This window comes from Mustela erminea, chromosome 5 (genome assembly GCF_009829155.1).
Source record: "Mustela erminea isolate mMusErm1 chromosome 5, mMusErm1.Pri, whole genome shotgun sequence".
Lineage (NCBI taxonomy): Eukaryota > Metazoa > Chordata > Mammalia > Carnivora > Mustelidae > Mustela > Mustela erminea.
Window position 1 is genome coordinate 146,832,873 of NC_045618.1, and position 17,747 is coordinate 146,850,619.

The 17,747-nt window shown below is 43.4% G+C and overlaps 1 gene segment (V, D, J or C); it reads right to left on the minus strand.

Annotated features, from left to right (window-relative positions):
* Nucleotides 1-5,498: 5,498 nt before the first annotated feature.
* On the minus strand, nt 5,499-9,157 carry LOC116589879. The segment is given in 3 exon segments: nt 5,499-5,522; nt 8,633-8,945; nt 9,031-9,157. Coding segments are annotated over 3 exon segments (393 nt in total).
* Between the last annotated feature and the right edge of the window lie 8,590 nt (nt 9,158-17,747).

Genomic DNA, 17,747 nt, shown 5'->3' on the forward strand with positions numbered 1-17,747 from the left:
TGACCATAGAGTTGAGCGTCCATATATGGGCTGTCTACTCTGTTCTACTGGTCTATGTGTCTGTTTTTATGCCAGTACCATGCTATCTTGGTGATCACAGCTTTGTAAGCATGCTTGAAATGAGGTAACGCGATGCTCCCCATTTTATTTTTGTTTTTCAATATTTCCTTAGTGATTCGGGGTCTCTTCTGATTCCATACAAACTTTTGGATTATTTGCTCCAGCTCTTTGAAGAATACCGGTGGAATTTTGATCGGAATGGCATTAAAAATATAGATTGCTCTAGGCAGTATAGACATTTTAACAATGTTTATTCTTCCGATCCAAGAGTATAAAATGGTCTTCCATCTTTTTGTGTCTTCTTCAATTTCTTTCATGAGTGTTCTTTAGTTCCTCACGTACAGATCCTTTACCTCTTTGGTTAGGTTTATTCCAGATATCTTATGGTTCTTGGTGCTATAGTAAATGGAATCGATTCTCTAATTTCCCTTTCTGTATTTTCATTGTTAGTGTATAAGAAAGCCTCTGATTTCTGTACATTGACTTTGTATCCTGCCATGTTGCTGAATTGCTGTATGAGTTCTAGCAGTCTGGATGTGGAGTCTTTTGGGTTTTCCATATAAAGAATCATGTCATCTGCAAATAGAGAGAGTTTGACTTCTTCAAGGCCAATTGTATCTTGATATCTTTGTTAAAGGACTCAACTTTCCTAAGATAAAGGGGGATTAAAAATTAGTTTACCGAGGCAGGAGTCAAGATGGCGGAGAAGTAGCAGGCTGAGACTACATCAGCTAGCAGGAGATCAGCTAGATAGCTTATCTAAAGATTGCAAACACCTGCAAATCCATCGGCAGATCGAAGAGAAGAAGAACAGCAATTCTGGAAACAGAAAAACAACCACTTTCTGAAAGGTTGGGCCGGCAGAGAAGTGAATCCAAAGCAAGGGAAGATAGACCCCGGGGGGAGGGGCCGGCTACCGGCAAGCGGCGGAGCAACGGAGCACAAAATCAGGACTTTTAAAAGTCTGTTCCACTGAGGGACATCGCTCCAGAGGCTAAACCGGGGCAAAGCCCATGCAGGGTCAGCATGGCCTCAGGTCCCGCAGGGTCACAGAAGGATCGGGGGTGTCTGAGTGTTGCAGAGCTTGCGGGTATTGGAACGGGAAAACCAGCTACAGAGACAGAGCCGACAGTAAGATCACAGCTCGGGGTTACCTTGAACCGGTCGCAGGCTCGGTGAGCTCGGAGCGCGGCCGGAGGTCAGGCAGACGGGAGTAACTGGGCGCTGTTCTCTGAGGGCGCACTGAGGAGTGGGGCCCTGGGCTCTCAGCTCCTCTGGGCCAGAGACCAGGAGGCCGCCATTTGTATTCCCGTCCTCCGGAACTCTACGGAAAGCGCTCAGGGAACAAAAGCTTCTGAAAGCAAACCCGAGCAATTACTCAGCCCAGCCCCTGGTAAGGGTGGTGCAATTCAGCCTGGGGCAAAGACACTTGAGAATCACTACACCAGGCCCCTTCCCCAGAAGATCAACAAGAAATCCAGGCGAGACCAAGTTCACCTACCAAGGAGTGCGGTTTCAATACCAAGGAGAGCAGCACAATTCCAGAGGAGGAGAAAGCAAAGCATGGAACTCATGGCTTTCTCCCTGTGATTTTTTTTAGTCTTGCAGTTAATTTAATTTTTTTCTTTTTCATTTTTTTCCTCTTCTTCTGCTAAAATTTTTTTAACTTTTACCCTTTTCTTTTTTAACGTTTTTTAACTAGTTTATCTAATATATATATTTTTCCTTTTATATATTTTTCTTTATTTGTTTTCTTTTTAAAAAATTCTTTTCTTGTATTTTTTTTCTTTTTTTTCTTTCTTTCTTTTTGAACCTCTTTTATCCCCTTTCTCCCCTCTCACAATTTGGGATCTCTTCTGATTTGGTTAAAGCATATTTTCCTGGGGTTGTTGCCACCCTTTTAGTATTTTACTAGCTCCTTCATATACTCTTATCTGGACAAAATGACAAGGTGGAAAAATTCACCACAAAAAAAAAAAAAAAGAACAAGAGGCAGTACCGAAGGCTAGGGACCTAATCAATACAGACATTGGTAATATGTCAGATCTAGAGTTCAGAATGACAATTCTCAAGGTTCTAGCCAGGCTAGAAAAAGGCATGGAAGATATTAGAGAAACCCTCTCGGGAGATATAAAAGCCCTTTCTGGAGAAATAAAAGAACTAAAATCTAACCAAGTTGAAATCAAAAAAGCTATTAATGAGGTGCAATCAAAAATGGAGGCTTGGGCGCCTGGGTGGCTCAGTGGGTTAAGGTGCTGCCTTCGGCTCAGGTCATGATATCAGGGTCCTGGGATTGAGTCCCGCATCAGGCTCCCGGGAGCCTGCTTCCCTCTCTCTCTCTCTCTGCCTGCCTCTCAGTCTACTGTGATCTCTCTCTGTCAAATAAATAAATAAATAAAAATCTTAAAAAAAAAATGGAGGCTCTCACTGCTAGGATAAATGAGGCAGAGGAAAGAATTAGTGATACAGAAGACCAAATGACAGGGAATAAAGAAGCTGAGCAAAAGAGGGACAAACAGCTACTGGACCACGAGGGGAGAATTCGAAAGATAAGTGACACCGTAAGACAAAACAACATTAGAATAATTGGGATTCCAGAAGAAGAAGAAAGAGAGAGGGGAGCAGATGGTATACTGGAGAGAATTATTGGTGAGAATTTCCCCAATATGGCAAAGGGAATGAGCATCAAAATTCAGGAGGTTCAGAGAACACCCCTCAAAATCAACAAGAATAGGCCCACACCCCGTCACCTAATAGTAAAATTTACAAGTCTTAGTGACAAAGAGAAAATCCTGAAAGCAGCCCGGGAAAAGAAGTCTGTAACATACAATGGTAAAAATATTAGATTGGCAGCAGACTTATCCAGAGAGACCTGGCAGGCCAGAAAGAGCTGGCATGATATTTTCAGAGCACTAAACGAGAAAAACATGCAGCTAAAAATACTATATCCAGCTAGGCTATCATTAAAAATAGAAGGAGAGATTAAAAGCTTCCAGGACAAACAAAAACTGAAAGAATTTGCAAACACCAAACCAGCTCTACAGGAAATATTGAAAGGGGTCCTCTAAGCAAAGAGAGAGCCTACAAGTGGTAGATCAGTAAGGAACAGAGACAATATACAGTAACAGTCACCTTACAGGCAATACAATGGCACTAAATTCATATCTCTCAATAGTTACCCTGAATGTTAATGGGCTAAATGCCCCAATAAAAAGACACAGGGTATCAGAATGGATAAAAAAACAAAACCCATCTATATGTTGCCTCCAAGAAACTCATTTTAAGCCCGAAGACACCTCCAGATTTAAAGTGAGGGGGCGGAAAAGAATTTACCATGCTAATGGACATCCAAAGAAAGCAGGAGTGACAATCCTTATATCAGATCAATTAGATTTTAAGCCAAAGACTATAATAAGAGATGAGGAAGGACACTATATCATACTCAAAGGGTCTGTCCAACAAGAAGATCTAACAATTTTAAATATCTATGCCCCTAATGTGGGAGCAGCCAACTATATAAATCAATTAATAACAAAATCAAAGAAACACATCAACAATAATACAATAATAGTAGGGGACTTTAACACTCCCCTCACGGAAATGGACAGATCATCCAAGCAAAAGATTAGCAAGGAAAAAAAGGCCTTAAACGACACACTGGACCAGATGGACATCACAGATATATTCAGAACATTTCATCCCAATGCAACAGAATACACATTCTTCTCTAGTGCACATGGAACATTCTCCAGAACAGATCACATCCTCGGTCCTAAATCAGGTCTCTACTGGTATCAAAAGATTGGGATCATTCCCTGCATATTTTTGGACCACAATGCTCTGAAGCTAGAACTCAACCACAAGAGGAAGTTTGGAAAGAACCCAAATACATAAAGACTAAACAGCATCCTTCTAAAGAATGAATGGGTCAACCGGGAAATTAAAGAAGAATTGAAAAAAATCATGGAAACAAATGATAATGAAAACACAACAGTTCAAAATCGTGGGACACAACAAAGGCAGTCCTGAGAGGAAAAAAAATAGCGGTACAAGCCTTTCTCAAGAAACAAGAAAGGTCTCAGGTTCACAAACTAACCCTACACCTAAAGGAGCTGGAGAAAGAACAAGAAAGAAACCCTAAGCCCAGCAGGAGAAGAGAAATCATAAAGATCAGAGCAGAAATCAATGAAATAGAAACAACAACAACAACAACAAAAAAAAACCCAGAGCAAATCAACGAAACTAGGAGCTGGTTCTTTGAAAGGATTAATAAAACTGATAAACCCCTGGCCAGACTTATCAAAAAAGAAAACAGAAAGGACCCAAATAAATAAAATCATGAATAGAAGAGGAGAGATCACAACTAACACCAAAGAAATACAAACTATTATAAGAACATACTATGAGCAACTCTACGCCAATAAATTTGACAATCTGGAAGAAATGGATGAATTCCTAGACACATATAAACTACTACAACTGAACCAGGAAGAAATAGAAAGCCTGAACAGACCCATAACCAGTAAGGAGATTGAAACAGTCATTAAAAATCCCCAAACAAACAAAAGCCCATGGCCAGACGGCTTCCCAGGGGTATTCTACCAAACATTTAAAGAAGAACTAATTCCTAGTCACCTGAAACTATTCCAAAAAATAGAAATGGAAGGAAAACTTCCAAACTCATTTTATGAGGCCAGCATCACCTTGATCCCAAAACCAGACAAGGATCCCATCAAAAAAGAGAGCTAGACCAATATCCTTGATGAACACAGATGCGAAAATTCTCATCAAAATACTAGCCAATAGGATTCAACAGTACATTAAAAGGATTATTCACGGGGCGCCTGGGTGGCTCGGTGGGTTAAGCCGCTGCCTTCGGCTCAGGTCATGATCTCAGCGTCCTGGGATTGAGTCCCGCGTCGGGCTCTCTGCTCAGCAGGGAGCCTGCTTCCCTCTCTCTCTCTCTGCCTGCCTCTCTGACTACTTGTGATTTCTCTCTGTCAAATAAATAAATAAAATCTTAAAAAAAAAAAAAGGATTATTCACCACGAGCAAGTGGGATTTATTCCAGGGCTGCAAGGATGGTTCAACATCTGCAAATCAATCAATGTGATACAACACATCAATAAAAGAAAGAACAAGATCCATATGATACTCTCAACAGATGCTGAAAAAGCATTTGACAAAGTACAGCATCCCTTCCTGATCAAAACTCTTCAAAGTGTAGGGATAGAGGGCACATACCTCAATATCATCAAAGCCATCTATGAAAAACCCACCACAAATATCATTCTCAATGGAGAAAAACTGAAAGCTTTTCCGCTAAGGTTAGGAATACGGCAGGGATGTCCATTATCACCACTGCTATTCAACATAGTACTAGAGGTCCTAGCCTCAGCAATCAGACAACAAAAGGAAATTAAAGGCATCTAAATCCGCAAAGAAGAAGTCAAACTATCACTCTTCGCAGATGATATGATACTATATGTGGAAAACCCAAAAGACTCCACTCCAAAACTGCTAGAACTTGAACAGGAATTCAGTAAAGTGTCAGGATATAAAATCAATGCACAGAAATCAGTTGCATTTGTCTACACCAACAACAAGACAGAAGAAAGAGAAATTAAGGAGTCAATCCCATTTACAATTGCATCCCAAACCATAAGATACCTAGGAATAAACCTAATCAAAGAGGCCAAGAATCTATACTCAGAAAACTATAAAGTACTCATGAAAGAAATTGAGGAAGACACAAAGAAATGGAATAACGTTCCATGCTCCTGGATTGGAAGAATAAATATTGTGAAAATGTCTATGCTACCTAAAGCAATCTACACATTTAATGCAATTCCTATCAAAGTACCATCCATCTTTTTCAAAGAAATGGAACAAATAATTCTAAAATTTATATGGAACCAGAAAAGACCTCGAATAGCCAAAGGGATATTGAAAAAGAAAGCCAAAGTTGGTGGCATCACAATTCCGGACTTCAAGCTCTATTACAAAGCTGTCATCATCAAGACAGCATGGTACTGGCACAAAAACAGACACATTGATCACTGGAACAGAATGGAGAGCCCAGAAATAGACCCTCAACTCTATGGTCAACTAATCTTCGACAAAGCAGGAAAGAATGTCCAATGGAAAAAAGAGAGCCTCTTCAATAAATTGTGCTGGGAAAATTGGACAGCCACATGCAGAAAAATGAAATTGGACCATTTCCTTACACCACACATGAAAATAGACTCAAAATGGATGAAGGACCTCAATGTGCGAAAGGAATCCATCCTTGAGGAAAACACAGGCAGCAACCTCTTCGACCTCAGCTGCAGCAACATCTTCCTAGGAACATCGCCAAAGGCAAGGGAAGCAAGGGCAAAAACGAACTATTGGGATTTCATCAAGATCAAAAGCTTTTGCACAGCAAAGGAAACAGTGAACAAAACCAAAAGACAACTGACAGAATGGGAGAAGATATTTGCAAACGACATATCAGATAAAGGACTAGTGTCCAGAATCTATAAAGAACTTAGCAAACTCAACACCCAAAGAACAAATAATCCAATCAAGAAATGGGCAGAGGACATGAACAGATATTTCTGCAAAGAAGACATCCAGATGGCCAACAGACACGTGAAAAAGTGCTCCATATCACTCGGCATCAGGGAAATACAAATCAAAACCACAATGAGATATCACCTCACACCAGTCAGAATGGCTAAAATAAACAAGTCAGGAAATGACAGATGCTGGCGAGGATGAGGAGAAAGGGGAGCCCTCCTACACTGTTGGTGGGAATGCAAGCTGGTGCAGCCACTCTGGAAACAGAATGGAGGTTCCTCAAAATGTTGAAAATAGAACTGCCCTATGACCCAGCAATTGCACTATTGGGTATTTACCCTAAAGATACAAACGTAGTGATCCAAAGGGGCACGTGCACCCGAATGTTTATAGCAGCAATGTCCACAATAGCCAAACTATGGAAAGAACCTAGATGTCCATCAACAGATGAATGGATCAAGAAGAGGTGGTATATATACACAATGGAATACTATGCAGCCATCAAAAGAAATGAAATCTTGCCATTTGCGACAACATGGATGGAACTAGAGCCTCTCATGCTTAGCAAAATAAGTCAAGCAGAGAAAGACAACTATAATATGATCTCCCTGATATGAGGAAGTGGTGATGCAACATGGGGGCTTAAGTGGGTAGGAGAAGAATCAAGGAAACAAGATGGGATTGGGAGGGAGATAAACCATAAGTGACTCTTAATCTCACAAAACAAACTGAGGGTTGCTGGGGGGAGGGGGTTGGGAGAAGGGGGTGGGGTTATGGACATTGGGGAGGGTATGTGCTTTGGTGAGTGCTGTGAAGTGTGTAAACCTGGCGATTCACAGACCTGTACCCCTGGGGATAAAAATATATGTTTATAAAAAATAAAAATTAAAAAAATTAGTTTACCTATAGGGGTAGTATTGATTGGGGAAAGGGGATTACTTTGAAGTTTAACTCTATATGAATATTAGAAGATAAAATTAAAAAGGAATAAACTAGGTTAAACTAAACTAAAATTAAAAAAAAGAAGGAATTCAAAAAATAGAAATGCAAAAGAAAAACATATGTGTATGTATCAAAAAGTTCTGGTTAGAAGGTTATTACCAAATTTGATGTACTGGACAGCTTGCTGTGATGGTTATTAGGTTAAAAAAATTACCTATAAAAAAAAATGAACCAGAGTAGTGGGAATGAATGAAAAATAAATGTTTTCCTATGAAGTAGTGGTTGTTCTCTTGTAGTCCTTTTTTTTTTCCTCTTTTTTTTTCTTTCTTGGTTTGTTTTCTGGGGGAGGGGCCTGCCACTTGGGTTTTCAGTCAATGATGTTCCCTGACTTAAGTCCTCTGACCCCCCTCAAGGGGGTGGGCTCTGAGGAAACTGGTTTTTTTTTTTTTTCAGGCTTTTGTTCTCTGGCGGTTTTTATGTTTGTTCACTTTTTCTTTTTCTCACTTTGACCGCTTTTGATGGTTTTTGTAGTTTTAGAGGAAAACAAACCACACCCTGATCTCCCTCTCAGAGAGAAGCCTCATTCTGGCTGCAGAGCCTAAATAAGTTCCTCCTTGGCTGCTGGCAGAGCAGGTTCCAAGTCGCGGTCCCTGGGGACGCAGGATCTTTTGCTTGTACCCAAAACCAAGGCAGCGGCGGCTGTCCAGGCAGCTCCAGACTGCCAGAGAGGTTCCAAGCAGCGATCACACACTGAGATTTTCCCGCTGGCCCGGGCTGGAAGTGCCTGGTCTTTCTGGGTCTAAGAGCGCCCAGCTTGCACGCACCAATTTCAGGCGAGGCTGAGGTTCACGCGCGGGTCTCAGGCTCTGAGAACGGGGTGCAGGTCAGAGAGCACCAGGCTGGGCCTTTGCGCACCTCTCTGGGGGGAGAGTTTGGTGCAGGCTCTGAAACAATGGCGCATATCAAAGGTCATAGAGTGTCTTTAGCTTTGTTGTCCCTGTCACCTCCTCAGTCCAGCACAGATGAGCCTTCTACAGGTTTCTGACACAGGCAGGATGTGGGTTCTCACATCGTGTCTCTTGCACAGTAATACATGGCCGTGTCCTCAGAGTTCAGGCTGTTGATCTGTAGATAGGCTGTGCTGACAGAGGTGTCCGTGGAGAAAACAAATCGACCGGAGAAGCCCTGGGCATATGTTGGTTTCCCAGTGTTTGTGTTGATCCATCCCATGTACTGCAGGCTCTTTCCTGGTGCCTGTCGCACCCAGCTCATTGCATAGCTGGTGAAGGTGTACCCAGATGCCTTGCAGGAGACCTTCACGGATTCCCCGGGCTTCCTTACCTCAGCCTCAGACTGCACCAGCTGCACCTGGGAGTGGACACCTGTGGAGAGGGAATAGGAGGCGATGAAGTCATGCTGACTGGCCCTGGTCCCCTCCTCTGCCAAAGGACTGGGGGAATCCCTTGCCTGTAGCCAACACCACCAGGAAGAGGATTCTCCAGCTCCAGTCCATGGTGAGGTGCTGTGCTCTCATGGTATCTACAAAGGATTGTGTGCAGCTGTTGGGTGATGTTCTCAGGGCCCAAACATGTGTATATTTAAGAGAGTATACCTTGGCTCATTTGCATATTCACAAAGCAGAATATTTCATATCAGGCAATGGCTCTTTCAGAGAGGAGACACATCAGAGGGGAAACACATTCCTGGGATGCTAAGGTCCCACATCTGAACATCTCTTTGAGGATATACACCCTTGCCACAGCCCCAACTCTGTGTTACCAGGGCTCTTTCCACTGAGAATGAGCCCGAGTACAGAGCTGTGGAGGCTACAGGGTAAGGCAATTTCCTTAGGAGCAGAAATGAGTGCTGATCTGGAACCAGGGGACCAGGGATGGCAAACCTGATGTGTCAGTCCCTGTGGACCAGTGTCTGTGATGCCCTGTGCACCTCCCTTCTCAGGTGGAGACGTGGGGTCTGGGTAGACAAACACCTGAACCTGAGCCAGGTAACCAGGATGATGTGTCTGATAGACCCAAATGCACATATTGTAATGAAATGCTGGTAAACCTAACATAACCACGTGTGTAAAAATTACACATTCCTACCGACTCTCTTCTAATCGTAATGTGTTCAAATGTTAACATCAAGAAGTCATCTCCCTATTTAAGATACAAAGTCATGATCATCAAACTAAAAATGATTTAATGAATGAAAGATGTCTCATTTAATGGTAAATGACTAAACCATTTCCTTGGAAGCCATGAACAAGGTTCCATCCTACCCTGTATCATTATTTTCATGGATAAAGAAGATATACATGGATATACAATGGAATGTACTTCTCCATAAATAAATTTGCAAAGACATTGATGGAACTAGAAACTGTTATGCGAGGGTGAAATAAGTCAACCAGGGAGGGAAAATTATCATACAATTTCACTCATATGCCGAACTTAAGAAACAAAACACGATCATGGGGGAAGGGAGGGAAAAATAAAATAAGACGAAATCAGAGAATGAGACAAACCGTGAGAAACTCTTAAATCTAGGAAACAAATGAAGGGTTGCTAGAGGGGAGGGGCTGGTGTCTGGGGTAAGTGGGTGATGGACATTGAGCAGGATATGTGATGTAATGAGCACTGGGTGTTATATGCAACCGAAGAGTAACTGAACTTTACTCCAAAACTAATGATACACTATGTGTTAATTAAGTGAATTTAAATTAAAATGAAAAAACCTTTTCATTTGGAGAAGCAAAGTAACAAGTACTAAATATGTAACAACAAACCAAATCCCTATTATTCATGTGTGACATGAGGAATCTGGTTTCTGGTCAGACCTGTCAAAGCCTGGACGTCTGTAGTTTGCCCATAAGCTGAACAGCTGGAAGTCACCAGCTCTTCTCACACCCAACAGAGATGTTGTGATAGGATATCTTGTCTGATCTGGTGGCTGTGACAAATACCACTGCTGGGTAGTGTATAAACTGTGGAAATGAAGTGGAAACTCCATCAGAGTTATGAAAGACTGAAGTTCAATGTCAAGTCATGCAGCACATCCAGGCCACCTTGTTCAGCCTGTGCTGGGAGGGGGTCAGTCCTATTGATCTCCAAAATGTTGTGGAGAGTAGGTACAGGCTTCTCTTTAGAGGCTCATATTGTTCTCAGGGTCTTGACGAGGAGCTCTAGGGTTATGCTGAGATGGTCAGCCCATAACCACCCCCTCATCAAGTATTTCCACATCCTTCCTGATTTCTCTGGAACAAGATCTCTCCTTCCTTCCAGTAGGAACAGGCTGAGGATTTTCCAAAATTTTCAGTTCTGCTTAATACTGATTAATGATTATGTCTTCATATCATTTGTTCATACCACACTTTATCATAAGAATTCCAGAGAAGCCTTCTGATGCTTTAAGCCTTTGCTCAGAAATTCCCTCAGCCTCTTACCAAGTTGCACCTCTCCCTAATTCTTCCTTTCAATCTCAATGCATGCATGCTCTCTACCAGTCTACAACATAGGTCACCTCCCCTCTGTTTCCCAAAGGCACATTTCTCATCTTGTCTATGACAACATCAGAGTGGCCCATAATGTTTATGTCTTTCCACATACAGTCCTTAAGCATTTAGATACTCTCTAGGAAGATTGGGGCTTTCATTGTAGGTCTCTTCTTTCCTTCTGGCATCTCCCATGAATCACCCTTTATGACCCCTTCCTGGCAATGTAGGCTGCTTCTGCACACATCACAGAAGCCTGCTAGCCCTTACCCATTATTCAGATCCAAACGGCTTCCATGATTTAGGTCCTTGTTAGAGCAGCTCCACACTTCTCAGGATGGTATAACAGAGAGCATCAACCAGGCAGCTTAGAAATAAATTTCTCCCATTTCTGGAGCCTTCCAAGTGCGAGATCAAGGTATTGGCATATTCATTGTGTAGTGAGTGCCTCCATCGGGATCATTGGGCATGTCTTTAAACTGTGTCTTCATATGGTAAATGGAAGGTTTTGAGGATCCTGTGGGATCACAACAGCTCTGATTCCATTCTTAACCAAACATTCTCCCAGAGCCCTTACTCCTTTGCCATCTCATTGGACATTACATTAGAACACTTGAATTTGCAGGGGACACATATATTCAGATCATAGTTCAGGGAGAACTGTGACCCAAAAATTGAGTTTACAAATGGGCATATGCAAGGAATCACAACTTACTAAGGCAAAAGCCACCTGCAGATATATCCACCGGACCCACAGGAAAGTAGAGAAATATCTAGAGGACCCACAAGAAAATAGGAAAATTGAAAGGCATATGGTGAATTGACAAAGGTTCAGTGTGGAGATGTCTGAGTTGAAGCTCCTGTGGAATTGGTGACAACCTTAGGGTTTCCTACAAGTTTGTGTTTTCAGTCTAGAAGCCCCACCCCATTCCCCCAGGAATGAAAGGATGAACATTTGCTGTGCTTCCGAGGTGGGGAACGATCCTCTTATGAAACTTGCCAGATAATTCAAGAACTGAAGGAGGTTACATGCCAACATCCAGGTCATTCTAGATTTTGCGTGGGGTAAGGGAAGTACGCCCTCCTCTCCCCTCCCCTTAGGCCTTCCTGTGTCAACTCAGTGAGGTATAACCTGAGATTTCTTGTGAGGATGACATCAAGGGTCTCAGGTCAGGAATAGAAAGACCAACCATAAACTACAAACACCTGTCTATACCCACACCTTATCCCCCTATGATAGGGATCTTCTATAATAATAACAACAAGAAAAAGCAAAGAGACCTAGAAAATCAGAAGTTATTTTTGAATTCTATATGGAATCCAGCTCAAAATGAGTCAAAAGCAGGGACATGAGAGGAAAGGTCAATGTTGTCTCATCAGTGGTTGGTTCATTATTTTTCTTCTGAATCATATTTTGGGCCAGAGTTCCTAGGTTAGCCCCACTTTAGGGTTCTGTCATCATGGTAGACATTCCTTATTGAGCCTCACTCTACAACTGGCACCTGCTGGGGATCAGGAAAGAGTGACAGGACTCCAGCCCCATGGGGCTCAGGGGCTAGGACAGGTTGAGGGAGAAGTTACAATGGGGGCACAGAGAGGACATGGTGACTCTCTGTGGGATAATTGAAGAATAGCAACAGATGGGCAAGGATCCACACTGTACCAGCCAGATCTGATGATTCATGTGGGTTTCCTGTTTGGAAGCCCGGAAACACATTTCAGACGCATCCCCCAAGGCTGCTCTCCTAGACTCCAGAACAGGACCCAACAGTACTGCGACGGGTTTTGTCTCTGGTTGTCAACTTTCAGGTCATCCTGCCTGTTTCTTTGGGGGAAATCAGAGAGCGTATCCCATCAGATGGGCTACCTTTCACCGAAGAGATGGAGCGGTGCCTCCAGAAGGACAGTTCCTGATCACCAGTGTCCACCCACTTGGATAATGAGCCAGAGGATAAACTGTACCTAGGAGGACAAGGACGCAGTTTGGGTAGATGTCCTGTTTTTTTTTTTTAAATTAAATTAATTTATTTATTTTCAGAAAAACAGTATTCATTATTTTTTCACCACACCCAGTGCTCTATGCAATCTGTGCCCTCTATAATACCCACCACCTGTTACCCCAACCTCCCATCCCCCGCCACTTCAAACCCCTCAGTTGTTTTTCAGAGTCCATAGTCTCTCATGATTCACCTCCCCTTCCAATTTACCCCAACTCCCTTCTCCTCTCTAACACCCCTTGTCCTCCATGCTATTTGTTATGCTCCACAAATAAGTGAAACCATATGATAATTGACTCTCTCTGCTTGACTTATTTCACTCAGCATCATCTCTTCCAGTCCCGTCCATGTTGCTACAAAAGTTGGGTATTCCTCCTTTCTGATGGAGGCGTAATACCCCATAGTGTATATGGACCACATCTTCCTTATCCATTCGTCCGTTGAAGGGCATCTTGGTTCTTTCCACAGTTTGGCGACTGTGGCCATTGCTGCTATAAACATTGGGGTATAGATGGCCCTTTTTTAAATGACATCTGTATCTTTGGAGTAAATTTTTATAACCATGTGGAGAGAGTGTGTGCCCGATGAGGTCAGAGAACAGGAACAAAGCTCTCAGAAAGCCTGGGCTGTGCAGGTGATTCTCAGGGATGATGAGAATTCCTGCAGGTCCTTTTTGGAGAAAGAGAAACAGGATATGGATAAAGTTGATGAAGCAAAGTTCCCTAGGGACTGGTGAGATCTCATCTGCTTGTAGACAATGTTATCTTGTTCTGGTTGGCTACATGGACAATATGAGAAATTAGAGATCAAAGAAATAATCTTATATATCCCTGAGTGAATCTAGAGAGGCTAGAGGGGAAACCCCCTGTCTCAGTAGAAGGCCCCCCCCCACCACCACCTGCCACTGCTCCTGGGTCTGATTTGTGTCTGTGGTTCTTGAGTGCACCGTGCTGAAGTGAGCACCCCCTGGTGTCCTGTGCACCTCGAGAGCACTGAACTATGTGATCTTTCTGTCCTAATCACTCCCTGGTGCCCTGAGAGCCCCTGTGCCCTAAGAGCCCCCTGGTGTTCTGACTGACTCCTGGTGACTTGAGCACCTGTTGGGGACCTGAGCTCCCTCTGGTGACCAGAGAGCCTCCTGAGGCCTTGAGAACCCCTGCAGTCCAGCTACTCCTGTGTCCCTGCAGGAAAGTTTCTGTCTCGGCTCACCCCAAAGTGTACACACTGGGTTCACACATTGCAGTGACACACAGTGGTGTCCTCAGCTCTCAGCTGTTCACCTGCAGAATCAGCATGTTCTTGCCATTGTCTCAGGAGATGGTGAATTGGCCCTTCACAGTGTCTTCATGGTATATGTAACTACCACCACTCGTAATGGCTGAGACCCACTGCAGCCCCTTCCCTAGAGCCTGGCAGACCCAACTCATGCCATAGTAACTGAAAGTGAACCCAGAGGCTACACAGGAGATTTTCAGGGACCCCCAGGCTTCTCCAGGTCTCCCCCAGCATCCACTAGCTGCACCTCCCACTGGACACCTGCAGACACAAGACATCCTGGTCAGGAAACTGTCCTTCACTCACTGTTTTTCTTACTGATATCCACTTTCTTATTCAATGTCTCTTGTTCTCTGTAAATGATCTTTTAAAAGAGTAACAAGGAAAATCCAGCAAAGAATAAACTCCATCATGAGCTGTCTGTGTTCTGTCCTGAACACTGAATGGAAAACCTGGGAATCCCGAGACTGGGGTTCCCATCTCAGCTGCAGGCTTGGGGCTGGGCTGGTTTTATCAGCAGAAGGTGGACCCTATTTGCATGACCCTTGACTCTGTAGCCAGCATGGTATCTGTACGACAGAGAGGAAAGAAACCAGAGCATCTGTGACTGCCTTTGATTTGGTGATACTGACAGGATTTGGGAAAAGATGAAGTCTAAGTATATGATTTTCAGAGTACCTGCTGGGTTTCCATTGACCAGTTTGATTTCACATAGTCACACATATCAGGGTGTAGGTATCTTGTTTCCCCTTAAAGTGACATGATCCTACACCCAGAATTGTGGAGGGTTTGTGAGGTGTCCAAGAACACTGGGGTGAGAGTGAGCCCTGGGATTTGGACCTGTGCTCCTCCCACAGGACATATTACCTACCCTGAGACCCTGCAGGACAGAGTGCACAGGTTCATGGAGAATGTAGGATGCTGCCTGTCATGAGGACAAGATGACCTTGTTCTAGAATTTATCTGAAATACAGAATCAGGGTGCATGCAGGTGTTCTTTCAAGTCTCTAAGGTTTCACTGTCACTGGGCTCATCCCAAGTCATCTCTGGGATTATTTGTAATCGTTTTGATGAGTGTTCTTGACGCAGGATGGACTGCACACAGGCTGAGAGTGCGATATGAGAAACACAGGTGTCAGAATCAACAGTACCCAGAGCAAGAAAACCCATTTTCCACAAATTTTCCTGTATTTGCAATTCTTCCTTCCTCATTCCTTCTTCACTCTGTCCTTACATAGCTATTGATCTTCATGTTACCTCACAGTAGCTTTAATTTTCTAGATTTTATAATTTTGTAATTGTGTGAAATGTACCTTTATTTCTAGGCCTTCTATTGCTGAACCAAATACCTGACAATACCCCCATATTTATTATGTTTTTTTTAATGATGGCCAACTTTCCAAAGATGACATAGAGCACAGTATGTCCACTTTTAAGCCGACGATTGGGCTTGGAATTGTTCCCATGTTTCTGTTTATTTATTTATTTATCTATCTATTTATTTATTTATTTATCTATCTATCTATTTATTTCAGTTACCATATGGACATCATTAGTTTTGATGTAGTGTTTCTGTATTTCAATAAACTCACTGCTTAGATTGGAGTTGCAAGAGCTAAAGAAATAAATAGAATAAACTTCAGATCAACAAATTCATGTCAATATACCTTGTAATTGTGGTCATAACAAACAATAATCTTAAACTCTCAGGAGTAACAAGTACTCACAGGTGCTAAGAACCAGCATCTTGTCATATTGTGAATGCAGATCCCTGATGACAAATAAACTATCACCAGGTTTAGATAGAACATTTAATGGATTTCTTGACGTCACGTGTGCTAATGGTGTTATAGTGTGGGGTTCTCCAGGACCATATCATTAAATCAGTCCTGTCCTCATGCATTCCTATCCTGTAGGATGGTGACAAATCATAAAAAGCCTCCCCACACCCTGGTGGACCTGGCAGGATGGGAGAAAGATGATTCAGAGCAGGAATTCATGGAGATCCGTGCATCCTGAGTTCCCCACAGAAATAAAGAATTTACCTGCAGAGGAAGCCCTCAGAAGAACCATCCTGGGGTCACAGGTGGAGCCCCATAGGATCTGGGATGGGAACAGACATCACAACCTCAGTTCTGTTGAGGACCACACACATTTTTCACATGGAATGAAGGCCTTAGTATTCAGGGGAAAGTAGGGAAACAGGAAGCTGAGGACATCCAGGGACCACTGGAGCTGTGGGAGGGGACAACGGGGAAGAGCAGAATAACTGTGTACCCAGAGACAGGCAAAAATACATGGACTTGGTCCACTGGTGGAGGAGGGGCAGTGACGCATGAAGCCCTCCCTCGACCCAGGTACCTGGGAACACCTGAGGCTAAGGCTACTTCATCGAGTCAGAGTCCTTGTAGTCTGAAGCCTTCACCACACTAATGACTGTCACCCGAGTAGAGCAGAGGAGTGTACTGGAGAGTGGAAGTAGATTCTACATGGGGGAGCTCACGGCGATCACAGCGCTGATCTGGGACCAAAAACAGGAGATCTCTGGAGGAATCTGAAGTCTTGTGTGGCTACAGCAGAGACACATTTCACTGCTGCTACCCAGGCAGCCCATTTACCAGTGGAGCCAGGAAGAGAATCACACACTCCACAGCATAGGCCTCACAAAGAGAGAGTGTGATCATCCACAGGAAGCATAAAACACAACAATATAATACCAAGTGCCCTGTGCATGGTAGACATTCATGAAACCCCACCGTTTCCAGGGGCTCCGTACTGTTAGGGTACCTCTCTGTTCCACCTGCCCCTCTATTCTCTTGTGGTTAGAGTCCTCAGTATGCAAGTTTGGGGACAGCAGCTCCATGTACAAATCATGTGGACATTTGTCAAAGCTGGGTCACTCCACTGTATTTGGCAATTCAGAGCTGCTCCACTCATCATGAGTGGATTTAACTTCCCTGAAACACCTTCACTACCAGGAATGTTCATGTGTAAAGGACAGAATACGATGGCAGATCTGTCAGATTTTGTCATCGCTCCAATCAGTGTCACCTCCCTGGGAACTGCCTGGGTGAACTCTCACCTCTCAGTGATACATTTACCCAAGTAATGCCTTCTCTGGTCCTGCAATGACACTTCACACCTGTGTGACAAGCGCAGGTCACCCCCTTTAACCTGTGTCCTCATCACTGCACTCAGTGATTTAGGTTAGTGCTCTGTGAAGAATCTTCTCTCATTGTCTTCATGAACAGAGCTGTGGATGCAGGATCTTGTCTCCTGGCTCCCCTGTAGGTTGTTAACATGAATTAAATAATAAATACACTCCCTGCCTGATAGAGGGATTGAAGACCATGAGAAGGTGGCAAATTCAGTTATGAGGACACATCTGGACCCTGTCTTAGGGCCTGGAAGTGTGGGCT